At 38.7% G+C, this 17,608-nt stretch overlaps 1 protein-coding gene across 7 annotated transcripts in view; it reads right to left on the reverse strand.

Moving 5' to 3' along the window:
• Rapgef2 (Rap guanine nucleotide exchange factor 2) overlaps window positions 1-17,608 on the reverse strand; it is a 239,606-nt gene that overhangs the window by 47,158 nt on the left and 174,840 nt on the right. For all 7 annotated transcript variants that reach the window (XM_090343182.1, XM_090343178.1, XM_090343183.1 and 4 more), the window contains one exon: window positions 4,641-4,772. In XM_090343182.1, coding sequence (XP_090199308.1) covers window positions 4,641-4,772 — 132 coding nt within the window. The remainder of the gene's footprint in view (window positions 1-4,640; window positions 4,773-17,608) is intronic.

The following is a 17,608-nucleotide window of genomic DNA, read 5'->3' on the forward strand; positions in this document are numbered from 1 at the left end:
AGTGTGATTTTCAAATCTCACCCTTCTGAGTAGCTAGCTAGAATTACAATTCTGAGTGATCAGCACCTGGGTTCCATCTTTTTTTTTTTGGAGGAGGGTGGTCAGTCTTGGGCTTGAACTCAGAGCCTATGCACTGTTGTTGAGTTTCTTTTGCTCAAGGCACTAGCACTTCATCACTTGAGCCACAGTGCCCCTTTCAGCATTTTCTGTTCGTGTGGTGCACAGGAATCGAACCAGCTTCATACATGCTAGGCAAGCACTGTACCACTATACTAAGTCACATTCCCAGCCCTTGATCTGTTTTTGTACCAACTTGTTTGTGGTCTATCCAAGCCACTCGTGATTAGTTGACCCATTAACCATTCCATTGTGGTTGAAGGCAGTATGTCTTATATCACTAACAGGCATTAGCTTTCTATCACCAAACTCTTATTCTTTCACATACTCCTATCTGCTTCCAAGGTAACTCTTTCTTACCCCAAGCAGGATCTTTATTATCCAAAGTTTAAAAGACCTTTTAAGAGTAAGGCATTTCTTTTTTTCACAGTTAATTGTGCCAGAAACAAAACCTTACCTCATATATAATTTCCTCAACATTTAAAATGAGGGGAAAATTTACTTTTGTTCCCATAAGAAAGACAGCTGATGGGGCCGGGAGTTTGGCCTAGTGGTTAAAGTGCTTGCCTAGCATGCATGAAGACCCGGGTTCGATTCCTCGGCACCACATACATAGAAAAAAGCCGGAAGTGGTGCTGAGGCTCAAGTGGTAGAGCTCTAGCCTTGAGAAAGTCCAAGGACAGTGCTCAGGCCCTGAGCTCAAGCCCAGGACTGGCAAAAAAAAAAAAAAAAAAAAAAAAAAAAAAGAAAAGAAAGACAGCTGATATAGCAAGAGAGTCTGTTGAAAGCTACGTATAGTGGTTCATGACTACAATACTAAACTACTTGGGAAGCTGAGATCTGAGGATTTCAGTAGATGCTAACTAAACCTAGACAGAAAAATCCATGACACTCTTACCTCCACTTAACTTTTCAATAAGATTTTTTTTTGGTTAAATCCTCTTCTAGAAATAGGTGGCATGTGTGTATTAAATTTTACTCTGTCACCTTACTAACATTTAAAATTACTTCCTAAAGAACTTAATTACAAGTTAACACTTTATAGAGCTAAGAAAAAATCTAATCATTTTGTAGAAGCCAAAAAAAACCTCAGTCAGCCAAGAATTTACACATGTTCACATTTGTGTCTAACGGAATATTTTTAAGAAGTGTATTTGAGGGTGCATGCTTCTGTTACTCAGAAGGCCTTAAGATCTGAGAATCTCAGGACAGGACAGGAAACAAAAAATGCAAGCTAAAAGCCAGACTACAGGTGTGGTGGCTCAAGTGGTAAAGTGCCAGTCTTCAGCAGGAAAAACACAAGAAACCCCCCCCCCCAAAACAAAAAACAAGCAAGAGTTCAAGTTCCTGAGTTCAAACTGTAGGACCTCCATATACAAAAACATAAAATATACTCAGGATTGTTTAAAACATCAAAATCCAGCCTATTGGTGGCTCACTAATCCTAGCTACTCAGGAGGCTTAGATACAGGATTATTGTTTGAAGGCAGCCTGCACAAGCAAGTCTGTGAACTTCTTAATTCTAGTTGACCAACAAAACAAAAACAAAAACTAGAAGCAGAGATAGCCTGGAGCAAAAAAGCTCAGAGACAATGCCCAGTTACACACACATACATACATACACACACACACACACACACACACACACACACACACCCTATTCACAGCATTTTCATCATTACTTTAAGTAATAAACAAATCTAGCACTGGACAACCATAATGTTCCTTTCCTTTTTATTCTCTCCCTCCCAAGTTTGAACTCAGGATCTTAAAATTGCTAGGTAAGTACTCTCCCACTTGAGCCATACTGTCAGTCTCTTCTGCTTTGTTTTTTTTTTGTCCAGTTCTGAGGCTTGAACTCAGGGTCTGGGTGCTGTTCCTGAGCTCCTTTCAGAAAGTTAATGTTCTACAACTTGAGCCACCATTCCATTTCTGGCTTTTTCAATGGTTAACTGGAGTTAAGAGTCTCTTGGTGAAGTTGTGCTGTGGCTTAAGAGGTAGAGCGCTAGCCTTAAGCACAGCTAGCCTTGAGCAAAAAGAGGCTCAGGGACAGCATCCAAGCCCTAAGTTCAAGCCCCACCCCAAAAACAAGTTTGTTAGGCCAAGAGTATGGCCTACTGGCTGAGTGTCTGACTAGCATGCACAAAGCCCTGGGTTCAATTCCTTGTTAACACATACACAGAAAAAGCAGGAAGTGGTGCTCTGGCTTAAGTAATAGAGTGCTAGCCTTGAGAAAGCTCAAGTGGTCCAGACCCCGAGTTCAAGCCTAGGACTGGCAAAACAAAACAAAACAAAAAGTCTCTTGGACTTGCCTGCCCAGGTTAGCTTCCAACAGTGATTCTCAGATCTTAGCCTCCTGAGTAATTGGATTACAGCTGTGAGTCACTGGTGCCAGGCTGCATTTTAGATAAGATCTCCTGTTTTTTTGGGTGTGGCTTACATGGACAGCTCCTACTTACAGCTTCACAGCACCATATCAAGATTACTTATTATCTGGGCTGGCCTGGAATCATATTCCTCCCAATCTCTGCCTCTCAAGTAGCTAGGATTAGAGGCATAGGCCACTATGCCTAATGGTCAAAGGTATTTTCTGTAGTCATCTCAATGGGGCAATTCCTAAGAAGGGATAAACTTTACAGATAAGTAATATTTTTGGTTTAAACCCATCTAAAATCCAATATTAGTAGTATATATTTGAAGACCATCAAAATGACGGTTGTGTGTGTGTGCATTTTGGATACTTCTCCTAAATTCACATATTCTCAGCCAAAACATGATCCTTTGACAATTATAATACATTTATTTAAAAAATATTGCTGTATCCTAAAGGTCTACTGTTTTTGTTGTTTTTCTTTTTTCTTTTCTCCTCTTCTCCTTTCATAGTACCGAGGTTGGAACTCTAATACTTGGGGCCTTAAACTTGCTAGTCAGGTGCTCTACTATTTGAGCTGTATCCCCAGCCCACCAGTTTCTATCTACCCTTATGATATTTGAGTAGCATAGGAATTTATTTCAAACACACAGCCAAATCTATATACAATTTTTAAACACAAAATATAAAATTCAATGAAATGATCACAATAATCCTTTCAAAACAATGAGGTCTACAATTAAAAAAAAAAAGTCTCACCAGGTGCTAGCGGCTCATGCCTATATTCCTAGCTCAGGAGGCTAAGATCTGAGGATCGAGGTTCAAAGCCAGCCTGGTCAGAAAAGTCTGTGAGACTTTTTTCCAAATGAAGACTGGAAGTGGCACTGTGGCTGAAGTGGTAGAGTGCTAGCCTTGAGCACAAAGAGGCTCAAGAACAGTACCCAGGCCTGAGTTCAAGCCCCAATATTGACCAAAGGAAAAAAAAAAAAGGGACGAAACAAAAAAAATTCAAAGCCCAATTCCTAAGTTTTCTAGTCAAGTACAAATGATAAATCTATAATCCAACTATATACAAACAAACATTTCAAGTCAACAGATTTTGTCATCTGTTTGTATCTCTACTGGAACCACCTATTCAAAATAAATGGGGCCAAGAGCATAAAATAAGTGGGACCTAGTGGTAGAGTGCTTGTTTAGCATACCTGAAGCCCTGGGTTTGATTCCTTTGTACCATAAACATAGAAAAAGCCAGAAGCAGTGCTGTGGTTCAAGTTGTAGAGCACTAGCCTTGAGGAAAGGACAGTGCTCAGCCCCTGAGTCCAAGCCCCAGAACTAACAAACAAAACAAAACACAACCAAAAAAAAAAAAAAAAACCTTCATAAGTGCAAGGCATTTATGTGATCTGAACTAGTCAGGAAGCTGAAATCTGAGGCTCCTAATTTGAAGCCAGCCTGGGTAGGAAAGTCTGTAAGACCCTTACCTCCAGTTCTTCATCTGTAAGTCAAAAGTGAAGCTGTGGCTTAAGTGGTAGAGCACTAGTCTTATGTAAACAAAAGCTAAGGGGTAGCACCCATGACATGAGTTCAAGCCTCAATAAAATTCTGAAAAGTGCTAATAGCTGAGGTAAGTATAATACAGGCATGAGCCACAAGCGCCTGGTGTGGCTTTTTTTATTTTTAAATTGAAGTCTTCATTGTTTTGAAAGGATTATTGTGATCATTTCATTGAATTTTATATTTTGTGTTTAAAAATTATGTATACATTTCGCTATGTGTTTGAAATAAATTCATATGCTACTCAAATATCATAAGGGTAGATAGAAACTGGTGGGCTGGGGATACAGCTCAAATAGTAGAGCACCTGACTAGCAAGCTTAAGGCCCCAAGTATTAGAGTTCCAACCTCGGTACTATGAAAGGAGAAGAGGAGAAAAGAAAAAAGAAAAAACAACAAAAACAGTAGACCTTTAGGATACAGCAATATTTTAAAATAAGAATTGAATATTATAATAAACAACATGCTCTATGCATGTGGAACACAAACATTGATAATTTATACACACAATATCCATGCACACATGTACACATATATATTGAAAAGTTTCTAACACTAGAAACTTAAGACTCCTCAACAGAGGAAAACACCTTCTTACCTGGTAAATATCAGAAAGACTGCTGCTTCCAGAGTCACTTGTGATGCTACATCCTGAGTGGCTGGAAGACACGTGGGTCACCTGTGGGTGGAGACTGTCAGTGAGGTGGAGCTTTGTGAAATCTGCAGGAAGCTGGGGGAAGAGAAGGAAAAACTAGGGTTACAAGGTGAACCAAGAACTCCATAATTCTTGTCTTAAAATTATGACACTTAATAGGTGCTGGTGGCTCATGACTGCATTCCTAGCTATTGAGAAAGCTGAGACTGGAGGATCAAAGTTTGAAGCCAGCCAAGAAAGACAAAACTAAGAAATGCTCATCTCCAGCTAACCACAAAGAAGCCAGAAGTAGAGCTGTGGCTCAAGCACTAGCCTTGGGTGAAAATGCTAAAGGACAACACACAGACCCCAGTTCTAGCAGATCCCCGAAGAATTTTAAGTATATTGTAGTACTTATAACTAAGCCAAAAATGTCATTAGAAAAGAACTTCTACTTTTCATATAATAAATTACTTCTAAATACTATCCAACTCACAAACTTAAATGTCTATGAGCATGCAAAATGAACCTTAGTAATACTAAATTCACTGATTTTTAAACAGTTGGGTTTGGCCAGGTGAACTTGGGAGAATATTTAAGTCAGTAAGGTACAAATTTCAAACAATACATCAAATTAGTCTATTAATATTTCTTAGTGATCATAAATTCAACTTATGGCAGGAAAACACTTTAAAATAGATAATCATGCCAGCGGTGACACCTGTAATCCTAGCTACTCAGGAGGCTGAGATTTGAGGATCAAGGTTCAAAGCCAGCCCAGGCACAAAAGGACCTGAGACTCATCGCCAATTAACCTCTAGAAAAATGGGAAGTGGGACTAGGCTCAAGGTAGGGCAGGAGCCTGGAGCTGAAGAGCTTAGGGACAGCACCTAGGCCCCCCCCCCCCCAAAAAAATAGACTATCAGGGATTTTATGCTCAAATGCTGTTAAAAAGTTAAAAAGAGAACAACTTAACAGCAGTACAATATTCTGTCATACAAACAACTATACTAAGTTCTCTAGGGAAGGGAGAAAAAAGAAGGCTACTCAAGAATGTAGACTCAAGAAAGCTATAGACATTTATTCATCTACAGTATAGACATATTAAGTATCAACTTTTTTTCCTTGTTCACATATATATTATAATAGCCTAATAAAATTAACATAAGCAGACTCCTTAAGTACACTTCTTAGGCTTCCATCGTCCCTCCCAAAACAGGGGAAAACACATTCACACATTAGCTTAGTCAATCAACAAATATTTACAGGATCCCTTTTGTCTTACCATCTATTAGTCAATCAGTGAGACTCTAAGAAAACACTGCACTTAAGAACCTTGTCAGCTAGCTGGGTGCTAGTGGTTCATACCTATAATGCTCATAGGAGGCTAAGAACGGAGAATGACAGCTCAAAGCCAGCCCAAGCAGGAAAATCTGAGACTCTTCATCTCCAACTAACCACAAGAAAACAGGAAGCAGAGCTGTGGCTCAAAGTGGAAGAGCTCCAGCCCTAAACAAAAGAGTTCAGATAGTGCCCAGGCCCTGAGTTCAAGCTATTATAACCACCATCATCATCACCAACAAAAAAGAATCTTGTCAGTCATTTTAAATTCTGCTGAATTTATAAAAAGAAAATCACACTTATTTATAACATTATACTTATACTACTGGCTAATAATATACACATTTCAAAGAATATACTAATAGTTTTAAAATAATATTAGCATTGTTTTCTTCCCACATATAGATCCTATTTGGCTAATAAATAATAAATGTAAAACTTTTTTTTCTGATAGTACTGGGGTTTGAACTCAGGGCCTTGTACATTTAGGGTGGTGCTTGACCACTTACGCTATGGTTCCAGTCCTGCTTCTTACTTATTTTGGACATGGAGTCTATCCAACTTTCCTGCCTGAACTGGCTTTCAAATAGCTGGGCATTGGTAGCTCATGCTTGTAATCCTAGCTCCTCAGGGGAGGCTGAGATCTAAGGACCAAGGTTCAAAGCTAGCCTAGGGAGAAAAGTCCATGAGACCGTTATTTCAAATTAACCACCAAAAAATCTAGAAGCAGAACTGTGGCTTGAGTAGTAGAGCATTAACCTTGAGTACAAACACTCCGCGACAGTAACCAGTCCCTGAGTTCAAGCTCCAGGACTGGCAAAAAGAGGGGAGAGGAGAGGAGGGAAGGGGAAAGGAAAAGCAAGAATCAAATAATCAAATAGACAAACTATATTCATCCCCAGTTCTTGAAATCCATCTCTGTGAATATAAAACATGAGTCCCTATTCTAAGTATATAATATTTAACAATATTTACACACAACCTGTTTAGAAATGTTTTAATTATGGAACACAAGATACAGAAAGAGATTTAAAGATGAATGTATCAGGAAGTATGTGATTAGCTGCAAAAAAAAAAAGGCCACATATGCTGGCAGAACTTGGAAAAGTGAGATACAGAAAAAAATACCTAAGATTTAGGAGAAAATAAATTTCTCTATAAAGAACAGATAGGTACCTTTATACTCAAAATTTGTATGTTTTATTCACAAGGTTGACTAGTAAACAATATGTAGGCTTTCCTGAGAAACTCCTGAAGCTGAGTATGCAGGTATGCTCTACTGACTATGATTTCACATGGAATGAAGTGATAGTTATGCAATTTTAAAATCACATGTTTGTAGCCCAGGACATGCTGACTGAATGCATTTCCATCTTACTCAGTCACCACAGAAGGCAACTGGGACATATTAGTTTAGGGCTCAGGGATCAATCAATCTCTGATTACTGGTATCTTTTTATAGACATGTGCCACACAGTATGACTTTTTTTCAAATTAATCTTATATGGTAATGAACAGAGAAGTATCCACCAAGTCTTTACTGGCCAAATGATTATTTTCTCTCCCTCCAGCATCCATGCTTGGTCATTTTTTCTGACTAGGAATTCACCATGTGAAGTAAAGAATTCTGATGGGGGTAAAAGGGCCGTATCTTCCAGAAGAAACCTGTTCAGAACTTTCATTTATGTTTTTTTTCCATCTCAAGTGTCAGAACTAAATGGCTGATGTCAAGTCCACAAACACTGAGGTTACAAAAGACAGATACTTTTGCTATGAACTATTTGTTTCTATTTAACCAATACTAAGTGCCTGACTAAGATCAAGGAATATGCAGAAGAATAATTCCAAACATAACTTTTATTCTACTATATTATTTCTATTACTTATTACAGTAAAGTGCTAATGAACAATAGGAAAATAAATCTACTTTTTAATACAGCTTAGTTTTATCCCATCTCCATCATCTGTTTTCTCTGTGCCCATAAACTAATTAAGAAATTTTCTGAGTAAATGTGTATGTGTGTATATGTATATATATATATAATTTAACATTAAATATCTCTTTATATTATAAGTGGAAATATAGGTGCCTTTTCAATAATTCTTAAAAATACTTTCCCATAAATCATACAATACTACTATTTAAATTACAATGACAGTGCACATTAGCCGACTATGGAAAAGGAAAAATATAAACAGTGATGTGGTAAGGGCATGATGTGAGATGTACAGTTTTGGACCTTCCACAATACTCTGAAGGTCTGGATGAGGAGGATAAGATGAATCAAAGATGGGGTAGAAGGATAGTAGGAGTGACACAGATCAAGGCACCTTGTACTCATAATCTGACTTGTGGAACTGAGATTCCTTTGTACATCTACTGAGAAAAACAACAACAAATGAATGGAGACCTGTGTGGTACCAAGACATCATCGAGTATGTTAACTATAGATGACCCCACTAGACTCTATCAGGACCATGTTTGTTAATTACAGATGATCATGAGATGACATGACCTATCCAGATCCATGTTTTCAACTCCACAGCTCCTACGGCTGGAATCTAAGACAGTGTGTAACTGAGCTATTAGAGGGGTTTAGGTCGCCACAGGTGTAAACAGAATCCAACCTCAAGGGATCTTATGAACATACAAACAATCTAAAAACCCACCAAATCTGAAACCTGAATTACTTCTTGTCCCAAGAATTTGGGGGAAGCGACACTTGACCGTGAGAACTCTAACCTACCCTCAGGGCTATACTTCATTGGTCATACTTTAATTCCTACTCTTATGAAATAAGGGTCTTGAACACAAACAGAATACACAATGTTCCAGAGAAGGAAAACAATCAAAATTAGGAAACTGACAGAAAAGAAGATACCAAATTGCATGAAGATTGGTGTTTTAAAGCAAATAGCTTACTTTTCTTTTAAAATAAGACCAAGTTGGCCTCAACCTCATTAAGCTAATATTTATAGAAAGCCTTTCCTGATGGATTTCTTTTGGATGTCAAAATAAAAACACTGAGTTTAAAGAGATGCACACAAAGTTCAGTTCAAAAGGCAAAAGTGGAATGAGAAAGTACAACTGATGTAAATGCCCGAGTGTATGGTTAATCCCATTTACCTTAAAGGAAGGCGACCTAAAGGTGACTAGGTGTCAGGCCCATTTCTAAGGGCTTACATAGCTTGTGTAATTCTCACAACATTCTTGTGAAGTATATTATTATTATGATCCTTACAGGAAAGAAACTAAGATGCAACAAAGCTAAATGATATGTCCAGAATTAACCCATCATACTGGGAAAAGGAAGAAGAGATGGACTCTAGTCCTGCCACCAGCTCTGAAACAGTTAAGCAGCAAACTTATTAGTTTACTAGGAAACGCCTGGACATTAACCAAATGGTTAAATGGCACTTATACCCATTTACCAGTGTAGTAGTTCAAATAAATTTCATGTTCACAGAGGGCATACTTGAGCCATACTTCCAGACATTCAAATAAGTTTCAAATATAAATGGAAAAGATTTTTTTTTTGTTTCTCACCTTCAGAAAACACATTTACCTACACTTCATACCTGCATCTCTCACATCAAAGATTTTGCTAATGTAGTCATTTTGAGTCATCCAACAGTTTCTGTTCTTGTAAATATACGACTGTGTCTACATATGATGTGGGGAACGCTGCAGGGTACTACTGAGGTTGATTTTTCATTTTTCTTGCAGGTTCTTTACAGTAACAACCATTTATGTTTGTAAACAGATCTTTAAGTTACTTATGGTAATAGCCATCAACTGGAATTTGCAAGGTGGGGTAGTTATTCTGATTTGAATTCAGGACACTACTTGTTAGACAGGCTCTCTACTACTTGGGCTATGCTTCTAAGCCCTTTTTTGCTTTTGGTAGTTTTTAGATATTATGGTTTTGCCCAGGGCCAGCCTTGGACCAAGATATTCCTAACTCTGCTTCCTACCTATCTGGCATTACAGATATATTCCAAATTTTATTCTTTTGCTTATTTTTGTTTTAGTTGACCTTGAACCATGATCCTTTCACAGGCATTCACCACCATGCCCAGCCTACAACCGCAGGTTGAATCATATAATCCAGGAGTCATTAGTACATCCATGTAGAACTTCTTTCATTCCTTTATGCCAATTTCACAACTTTGCCCTTACAAGTGTTCCAAGCTACCACACCATTGGAATTTTTTGCTTTTGCTCCTTACTAAAATGCACATTGGATCCTTCTTTGTCACCTTGCACTAGAATTAACTCCACATGGATCAAAGACCTCGAGGTAAAAGCTGACACACTGAAAACTTTACAGAAAGGAATAGGAGATACACTAGGCCTCCTTCGCACAGGTCAAAACTTCCTTAATAAGGACCAAGAATCACAACAAATCAGAGAAAGGCTGGATAAGTGGGACTGCATTAAACTGCAGAGCTTTTGTATGGCAAAGGACATAGCTAGTAAATTAATTAGGAAGCCTACAGAGTGGGAGAAGATCTTCACCAACCAAATAACGGACAAAGGCCTCATATCTAAAATATCAACAACTCAAAAAATTGAATCACTCCAAAACTAATCTCCAAAGTAACAACTATCCCATTAAAAAATGGGCCAAAGACTTAAAGAGAGTCTTCTCTGAAGAAGAAACAAAAATGGCCTATAGACACATGAAGAAATGCTCAACATCTCTGGTCATAAAAGAAATGCAAATCAAAACAACTCTAAGATTCCACTTCACTCCAGTTAGAATGGCCAGGATCAGGAAAACGAATAACAACAGATGCTGGAGGGGATGTGGCCAGGAGGGATCACTACTACACTGTTGGTGGGAGTGCAAACTCATTCAACCACTATGGAAAGCAGTGTGGCAGTGCCTCAAAAGGCTAAAGATAGAACTCCCCTATGACCCAGCAATTTCACTACTTGGCATTTACCCAACCATCCAGAAACAAGGGCATACTAAATCCACTAGCACAACAATGTTCACTGCAGCACTATTCACCATAGCAAAGATATGGAACCAACCCAGATGCCCCTCAGTTGATGAGTGGATCAACAAGTTGTGATATTTGTACACAATGGAATTCTATGCTGCTGTCAGAAAGAATGACATTGCCCCATTTGTTAGGAAATGGAAAGACTTAGAAAAAATCATATTAAGTGAAGTAAGCCAGACTCAAAGGAACTTATTAGGCTCAATGGTTTCCCTCATTCTTCATAATCAGTAGAAACCTTGGGCTCTACTAGCAGAGATCTGCAATAGAGCAAAATCTTGATACATAAGGCCATATAGTATGAAGCTAATTGAAAGAACCTCCAGGATATTGAAACAAAAGCCATATAATGAATGATTGTTGTCCTTAATGTACTACGTTGCCTCTCATCTCCTTTGCTGTCCCTTGGTTATCTCATATTGTTACAGTATCTCACTTTGCTATCTGATATATTGAATTTATTTGTATCTGGTTATTTGAAATCTGATAGGGAAGGGGGGAAAACCAAGACGGGTGGGGGGGTGGGGGGAAAGGTAATGGGTATCAAGACATGTGAAAGGGTATCAATGTATGTGAATTAATGCACCTTCTATCTGGCAAATATCATGTAACCCTTTTATTAATTACAATAAAAAATTATAAAAAAATGACAAAAAAGCCAGACATTGGAAGTTCATGCTTGTAAAACAAGCTATTTTGGAGGTTTAAGACCTGAGAACTGAGGTTGAAGCCAGCCCAGACAGCAAAGTTAATTAAGACACTCCAGTTAACCACCAAAAAGCTAGAAGTGGAGTTCTGGCTCAAATGATAGAGCATCATCCTTGAGTGAAAAAGCTAAGGGACAAACCCCAGACCCTGAGTTCAAGCCCCACTAGTGGCAACAAGAAAGACAAGGCACTTAAAATTGAGAGAGACCCTTAATACTTGAAGATCAGAAAAATTATGTGCCTATTTATACATATATATATATATATATACCTACACTCATAAGCTAGCCAATTACTTTCACACAAGGTAGCCCACTACTTTCACTACTTAAAAAAGATAGCTGATAGCTGGCACAGCAAAAAGATGCATTCAGAGGGACACCATTGGCTTATGTCTATACTCCTAGCTTCTCAGTAGACTGAAATCTGTGTTGCCAATTAAAGAGCAAGCTGAACTAGAGTCATGGCTCAAATAGCAGAGTGCCAGCATTAAGTGGAAAAAACTGAAAAGCTGAGTTTGAGCACAAGGTTCTAAATTCAAGCCTTGGTGATAACACTAACAACAACTAATATACACTTAAAATCTGTCATTTAAGATTTTTTTTCAAAGTAAAAGCATTAATCTCAGAACTAAGACAAAAAATTCAAGCATTTCCACAGAAATACTATGGTAGCTGATCAGTAGCTGATCAGGTATGTATGGCCAAATGAAATATTCTGTTTCTTATTTTGAAATTGTTCTATGCTATTCATACACACGTGCGTGCGCGCACATACATACATACATACATACATACATACATACACACACACACACACACCATAAAGTCCCTTTTCCTTATCAACTTATTTTCGACTATTTGTAAGTACTTGTGTGAAAAATAAAAATTCCTCTGAGAGATTTCATAAAACTTCCAAATCACACAGTCCAGAAACTTTTGATTTAAAGAACAACAACGATAGGGCAGCTGTTGGCACTCAAATGATTTTATTTTTTATATTATTTATTTATTTGTTCGTTTGTTTATTTATTTTTGCCAGTCCAGAGCTTGAGCTCAGGGGCTGAGTACTGTTCTTGGACTTTCTCAAAGCTAGAGCTCTACCACTTGAGCCTCAGCACCACTTCTGTCTTTTTTCTATGTATGTGGTACCGAGGAATTGAACCTGGGTCTTTGTGCATGCTAGGCAAGCACTCTACCACTAGGCCAAACTCCCGGCCCCATCAAATGGATTTTAAAACCATCTTCTGGTCAGCATCTCACCCACTTTAAATTCTACATTTCTCTGTAATCTTCTCTTAACATTATTACTGGTCACTGCTGGGTGCTGTTAAACTTGTCTTTTGCTGCAACTCACTGAGGTAGAAATGTTAAGTTCCAAACTCATGGAGTGTGTCCAAAGCTCCCAGGTTAGACTCAAGGGTCTGACAAGTGTGTTTTAGTGATAGGAAGTAACCCATATAGCATTACTGGTGATGGAGTAATGTGGAAGATGTTCTACAGCCCCTTGTTTGCAAGAGTCACCTAGATAGCTGCCATAGTAGCAGCACCCTTGAAGAAGCACCCTGAAGATGTACTATCAGCAGATAGCTTCTACAACCAACCAAACAACAACCCAATAAGTTCCAAGGACACCAGTACAGAAGTTGGGAAAGGAAGGGTTAAAGTTAAGGAAAAGATACTTAAGGTAATAAGGAGAAATCTAAATTGCCTTCTTTCTGAACAAAAATAATTACGTGGTTACTCAGTTCCCAAGGATGCTTAAGTACCTTACATCAAAAGTATGCAGCATTTGCAAGGGACCTACACACATCCTCCCATGTACTTCCAATCACTTCTGGATGACTTCATCTTCAATTAATCTCTAGAAAACAGGGTGTAGGGGAGGGGGAGGGGGGCTTGGCTCAAGGGTAGAGTGGGGGGCTTGGCTCAAGGGTAGAGCGGTAGCCTTGACCTGAAGAGCTCAGGGACGACGCCCAAACCAAGTTTAAGCCACATAACCCACCAAAAAAAAAAAAAGTTTATAAAAGTCCTTTTTTTTTTTTTTTTTTTTTTGTGCCGTCCTTTGGCTTGAACTGGGGCCTGGGCACTGTCCTTGGGCTTTCTCAACTTGAGTCCCAGAACCACTTCGGCTTTTTCTGTGCATTTAGTAACAAGGAATTAAACCCAGGGCTTTGTTCATTCCAGGCAAGCACTCTATCACTAGGTCATGCTCCAGGCCCTAGTTTATGAAAATTCTTGTGTTATTTAATCGGCTTAAACGCAAAAGTATTGTGCTGTTACCACAGATAACAAAGCACCAAGCACAGCAATAAAATACATTGAGTTGTTCAGTATCTATGAGCTCGAAGTTGGATAGTACTAATATCTATTTAATCAAATTTTAGCACAGATCATTCATGGCAACATAAAGTTTACAATCATTTGTCCACAGACAATCAGTTTAAGAGGTTAAACAGGAAATTATTCAGAAGTCACTTATTCAGTTGACTGATTTGATTACTCAAAAGTTACTGAATAAACAGTCTGAAAGTATATACTTCTGTTGAAATTTATACTGTTTCTTCTCTCTCTTCCCACTTTTGAGGTGTTAAGGATTGAACACAAGGCCCTGTGTATGTCAGACAAGGCCCTGTGCATGTCTACCACTGAGCTATATCTCCAGCATGCTTGACACTTGATTTCACTAGGAAGAAGCCTATCTTCCTGCAGAAGACAGGACCTAAAAAGGGTAGAAAGTCTCAGTACCTTGGAGATAGTTAAGTGTGAAGTCTGAAGGGACAAAGATGAGCCTGAGAATGCGCAGAGCAACACGCATGTCAGTTATATGAACACAAAGAATAAAACCAAGGCCAAGATGGCCCTGGAATGTTTGAGCACTGGCTACATGGATGAGGGCAGGGATAGTCTATATTGAGATTGTATAGAAAAGCTGTGGCACAATTTGTGTTTTACTGTGAATGACATGGAAGTCAAATTATAAGCACTTATGAAGCATCCATCAAGAATTTCCATCCATCAGGAATTTTTACAGTGCAGAACTAAGACAGATGCTAACCTCATTGAAGCAGAGAACAGTGGTTCCCAGAGCCCAGGAAAAGGAGTGAGGGGGTAAAGAGATATAAAATATTAGTACCACAGAATTTAAAAGACTCTAGCAAGGCATAGTGGTTCAGGCCTGTCACCCAAGCTACTTGAGAAGCAGAGAACCGATGGTGGTGGTGTCAAGGCCACCCTGGGCAGAAAAGCTAGTGAGACCTCCCTATCTCAACAAAGAAACTAGGCACAGTGCTAAACATCGATAATTCTAGATGTATGGGAGGCATACGTAGAAGGAATGGAAAAACTCAAGACCCTGCCCTAAAACTACAACAAAAAGGGCTAGCTACATAGCTCAAGCAGTAGAGTGCTTGCCTAGCAAATGGGAGGCTCTGAATTCAAGCCACAGTACTGTTAAAAAATTTTTTGCAAAGCTTTTTGAATGTCAAAAAACTAGTAATGCTACACAAAGGATTTTTCTATCAAAATGAAATAATTTTATTTTGTATATGCACAAAATATATAAAACAAAAGTCATGAATTGTAAAGCATGTTAACGATAGCTACATTTGAACAGTGGGATTAAAGGACAAATTAAATATTTTTGCTCATCTATCTATCCTGAAGATCTTACTGCAAATATGTATTACTTTTATCAAGAAATACAGAATTTTTGTATGTTTGCAGGTCTTTGGGCTTGGACTGGTACTTTCCTTGAGCTTTTTTTTTGCTCAAAGCCAGCCCTCTACCACTTGAGCCACAGCTCCACTTCTGGCTTTTCAGTGGTTAGCTGGAGATAAGAGGCTCACAGATGTTACTGTTCAGACTAGCTTTGAATAGCAATGGTCAGCTCTCAGCCTCCCTGAGACATGAGCCACCAAAGCCCAATAAGACAGAAAATTTTAAAGAGTGATTTGATGTACTATAATAGGAAAAGATGCTTATCAAATCCTGAGTCAAAAGATAACAGTCACCAGAGCTCGATCTTCTTGACAGACACACCATGAGGTGACTCACCTGTGAAGCTATAGCCACTGTGACTGCTGATGGTACACTGGGCTAAGTAACTCTACATACTAAAAACCCCACCCCATTCCTCATTTATCTAAATAATATGGCTCACTTGAACATGCACCCACAACATGTACATACATACACACACACACACACACCTTTGACTGTAAATGACATTCTGGACTCCAATGGTCTTTTTCTAGACTTATTCATTAGTATCAACTATCCACTCAGCTAGACAACCAGTAACTTACATATACTATATGTTACCATTTTTTAGTTGCCAACAAATATATGAAGTATTAATTTTCTGTGTGTAATGTACCAAAGTTTTCACTTAAGTGAAAGGATGTTCACTTGGGCCAACTAAATATTCTGGTGTGTTACTCACTGGCTGAACCAGCAGGAATATCCAATCAGAAGTCTCCCCTTCTCTCAGATCTGTAGCCCTTAGATACACAGCCAATGACCAGTGTGCAGTACTGAGATGTAGGGGAGCATACTACCTCATACAAGGCTCCGTTCCAGCACCTTCACTTCTGGCAACAATCCAACATTTCTTCTGACCCCAACATCCCCAAGATTTACATAACCAACTGTAGCACTCTTGGAAAGAACATTCTTCCCAAATTAACAGCCACTTTCAATGTTCTATTGTTCTATGTGTTGGCCTTCCTCAGCTTCAATTACTTATTTGTGTATGTATGTGTATGTATATGCATGTGCACTTATTACCAGATGTGTAAATCAGTGAAATGGAACAGAATCAAGACACACAGTCATACATCTGGTTAAAATTCTCCACTTGAATATGCTCTGATAGAGGATTTACAAATGCTGACCCATACAGCTCCAAGGCCAGTGTACTACTACTGTCCTAACTGGCTTTTCCACATAAAATAACCTCCACTTCCCTTCCAATCTGTTCTTCATGCTGTGACATGAAACATGTGACAGGAATATTTACCTGGTCATAATTCCCTTGCTCACAATCTTCCCTTTGGAAAGGTGGACACTGCTTACCAGGGCACCCATCTTGATCTTGGCACTGGTCGCTTCCCTTAGCCTCCACACTCAACATACATAAGGCATTTTTTTGTTGTTGTTAAATCACACATGTGCCCTGGGCCTTCCTTGTTCTGTTCTCCTGGAAGGTTGATTATCCTATCCCACCTAGAGTTAGAAATGCTGTAAAGAAAGAGGCTCCTCTGACACAAAATGTGGCCTGTTATAGAAGCTGCATCCCTGGTAGCTGCTGACTGTATAGCTCAATACCTTATCAGAGATCTCTAAGGGGAACATGCTTATCTCTTCTATTACTCTTTCCTAGTTTCCAATAGTGAGTAAATTACAGTAGGTAAGAAACAAGTCATGTACACCAAGGTTAACGGAAACTTAAGAACAGACTGACTCCATTCTTTCTTCCTAATCAACCCCATTACTGCTGCCTTCTAAACAACCACAGGGCCACCCAAATAAAACTGAAGAATGGCCAGAAGAGAAGTTAAATTCTCATCATTTTATTTAAGAAATGAAGAGAAGCAATAAGTTTAGTTCATATCTCATGGAAGCTGGGGCAGAAGAGTTAAGAATAAAACTTCTAAAGTCAAACATCTTCTAACTTTCTAATATTACAGACTGGACAGAAAAGCCTTGCTGAAGTGGAGGTCACAACTCTACTCAAGATTGTAAAATCAACTCATTCGGAATTCTTCCACAGGTTCTTGCTATATCTCCCAACAGCAGCCAAGGCTACAGAGAAGATTGGTATGTTAATAGTTGGGAATGCTAACATCATTCCTTCCCAGACTTTACACTGGGA

The sequence above is a fragment of the Megascapheus bottae genome, chromosome 13, assembly GCF_031878675.1.
Source record: "Megascapheus bottae isolate mThoBot1 chromosome 13, mThoBot2.hap1, whole genome shotgun sequence".
NCBI classification, from domain to species: Eukaryota; Metazoa; Chordata; class Mammalia; order Rodentia; family Geomyidae; genus Megascapheus; species Megascapheus bottae.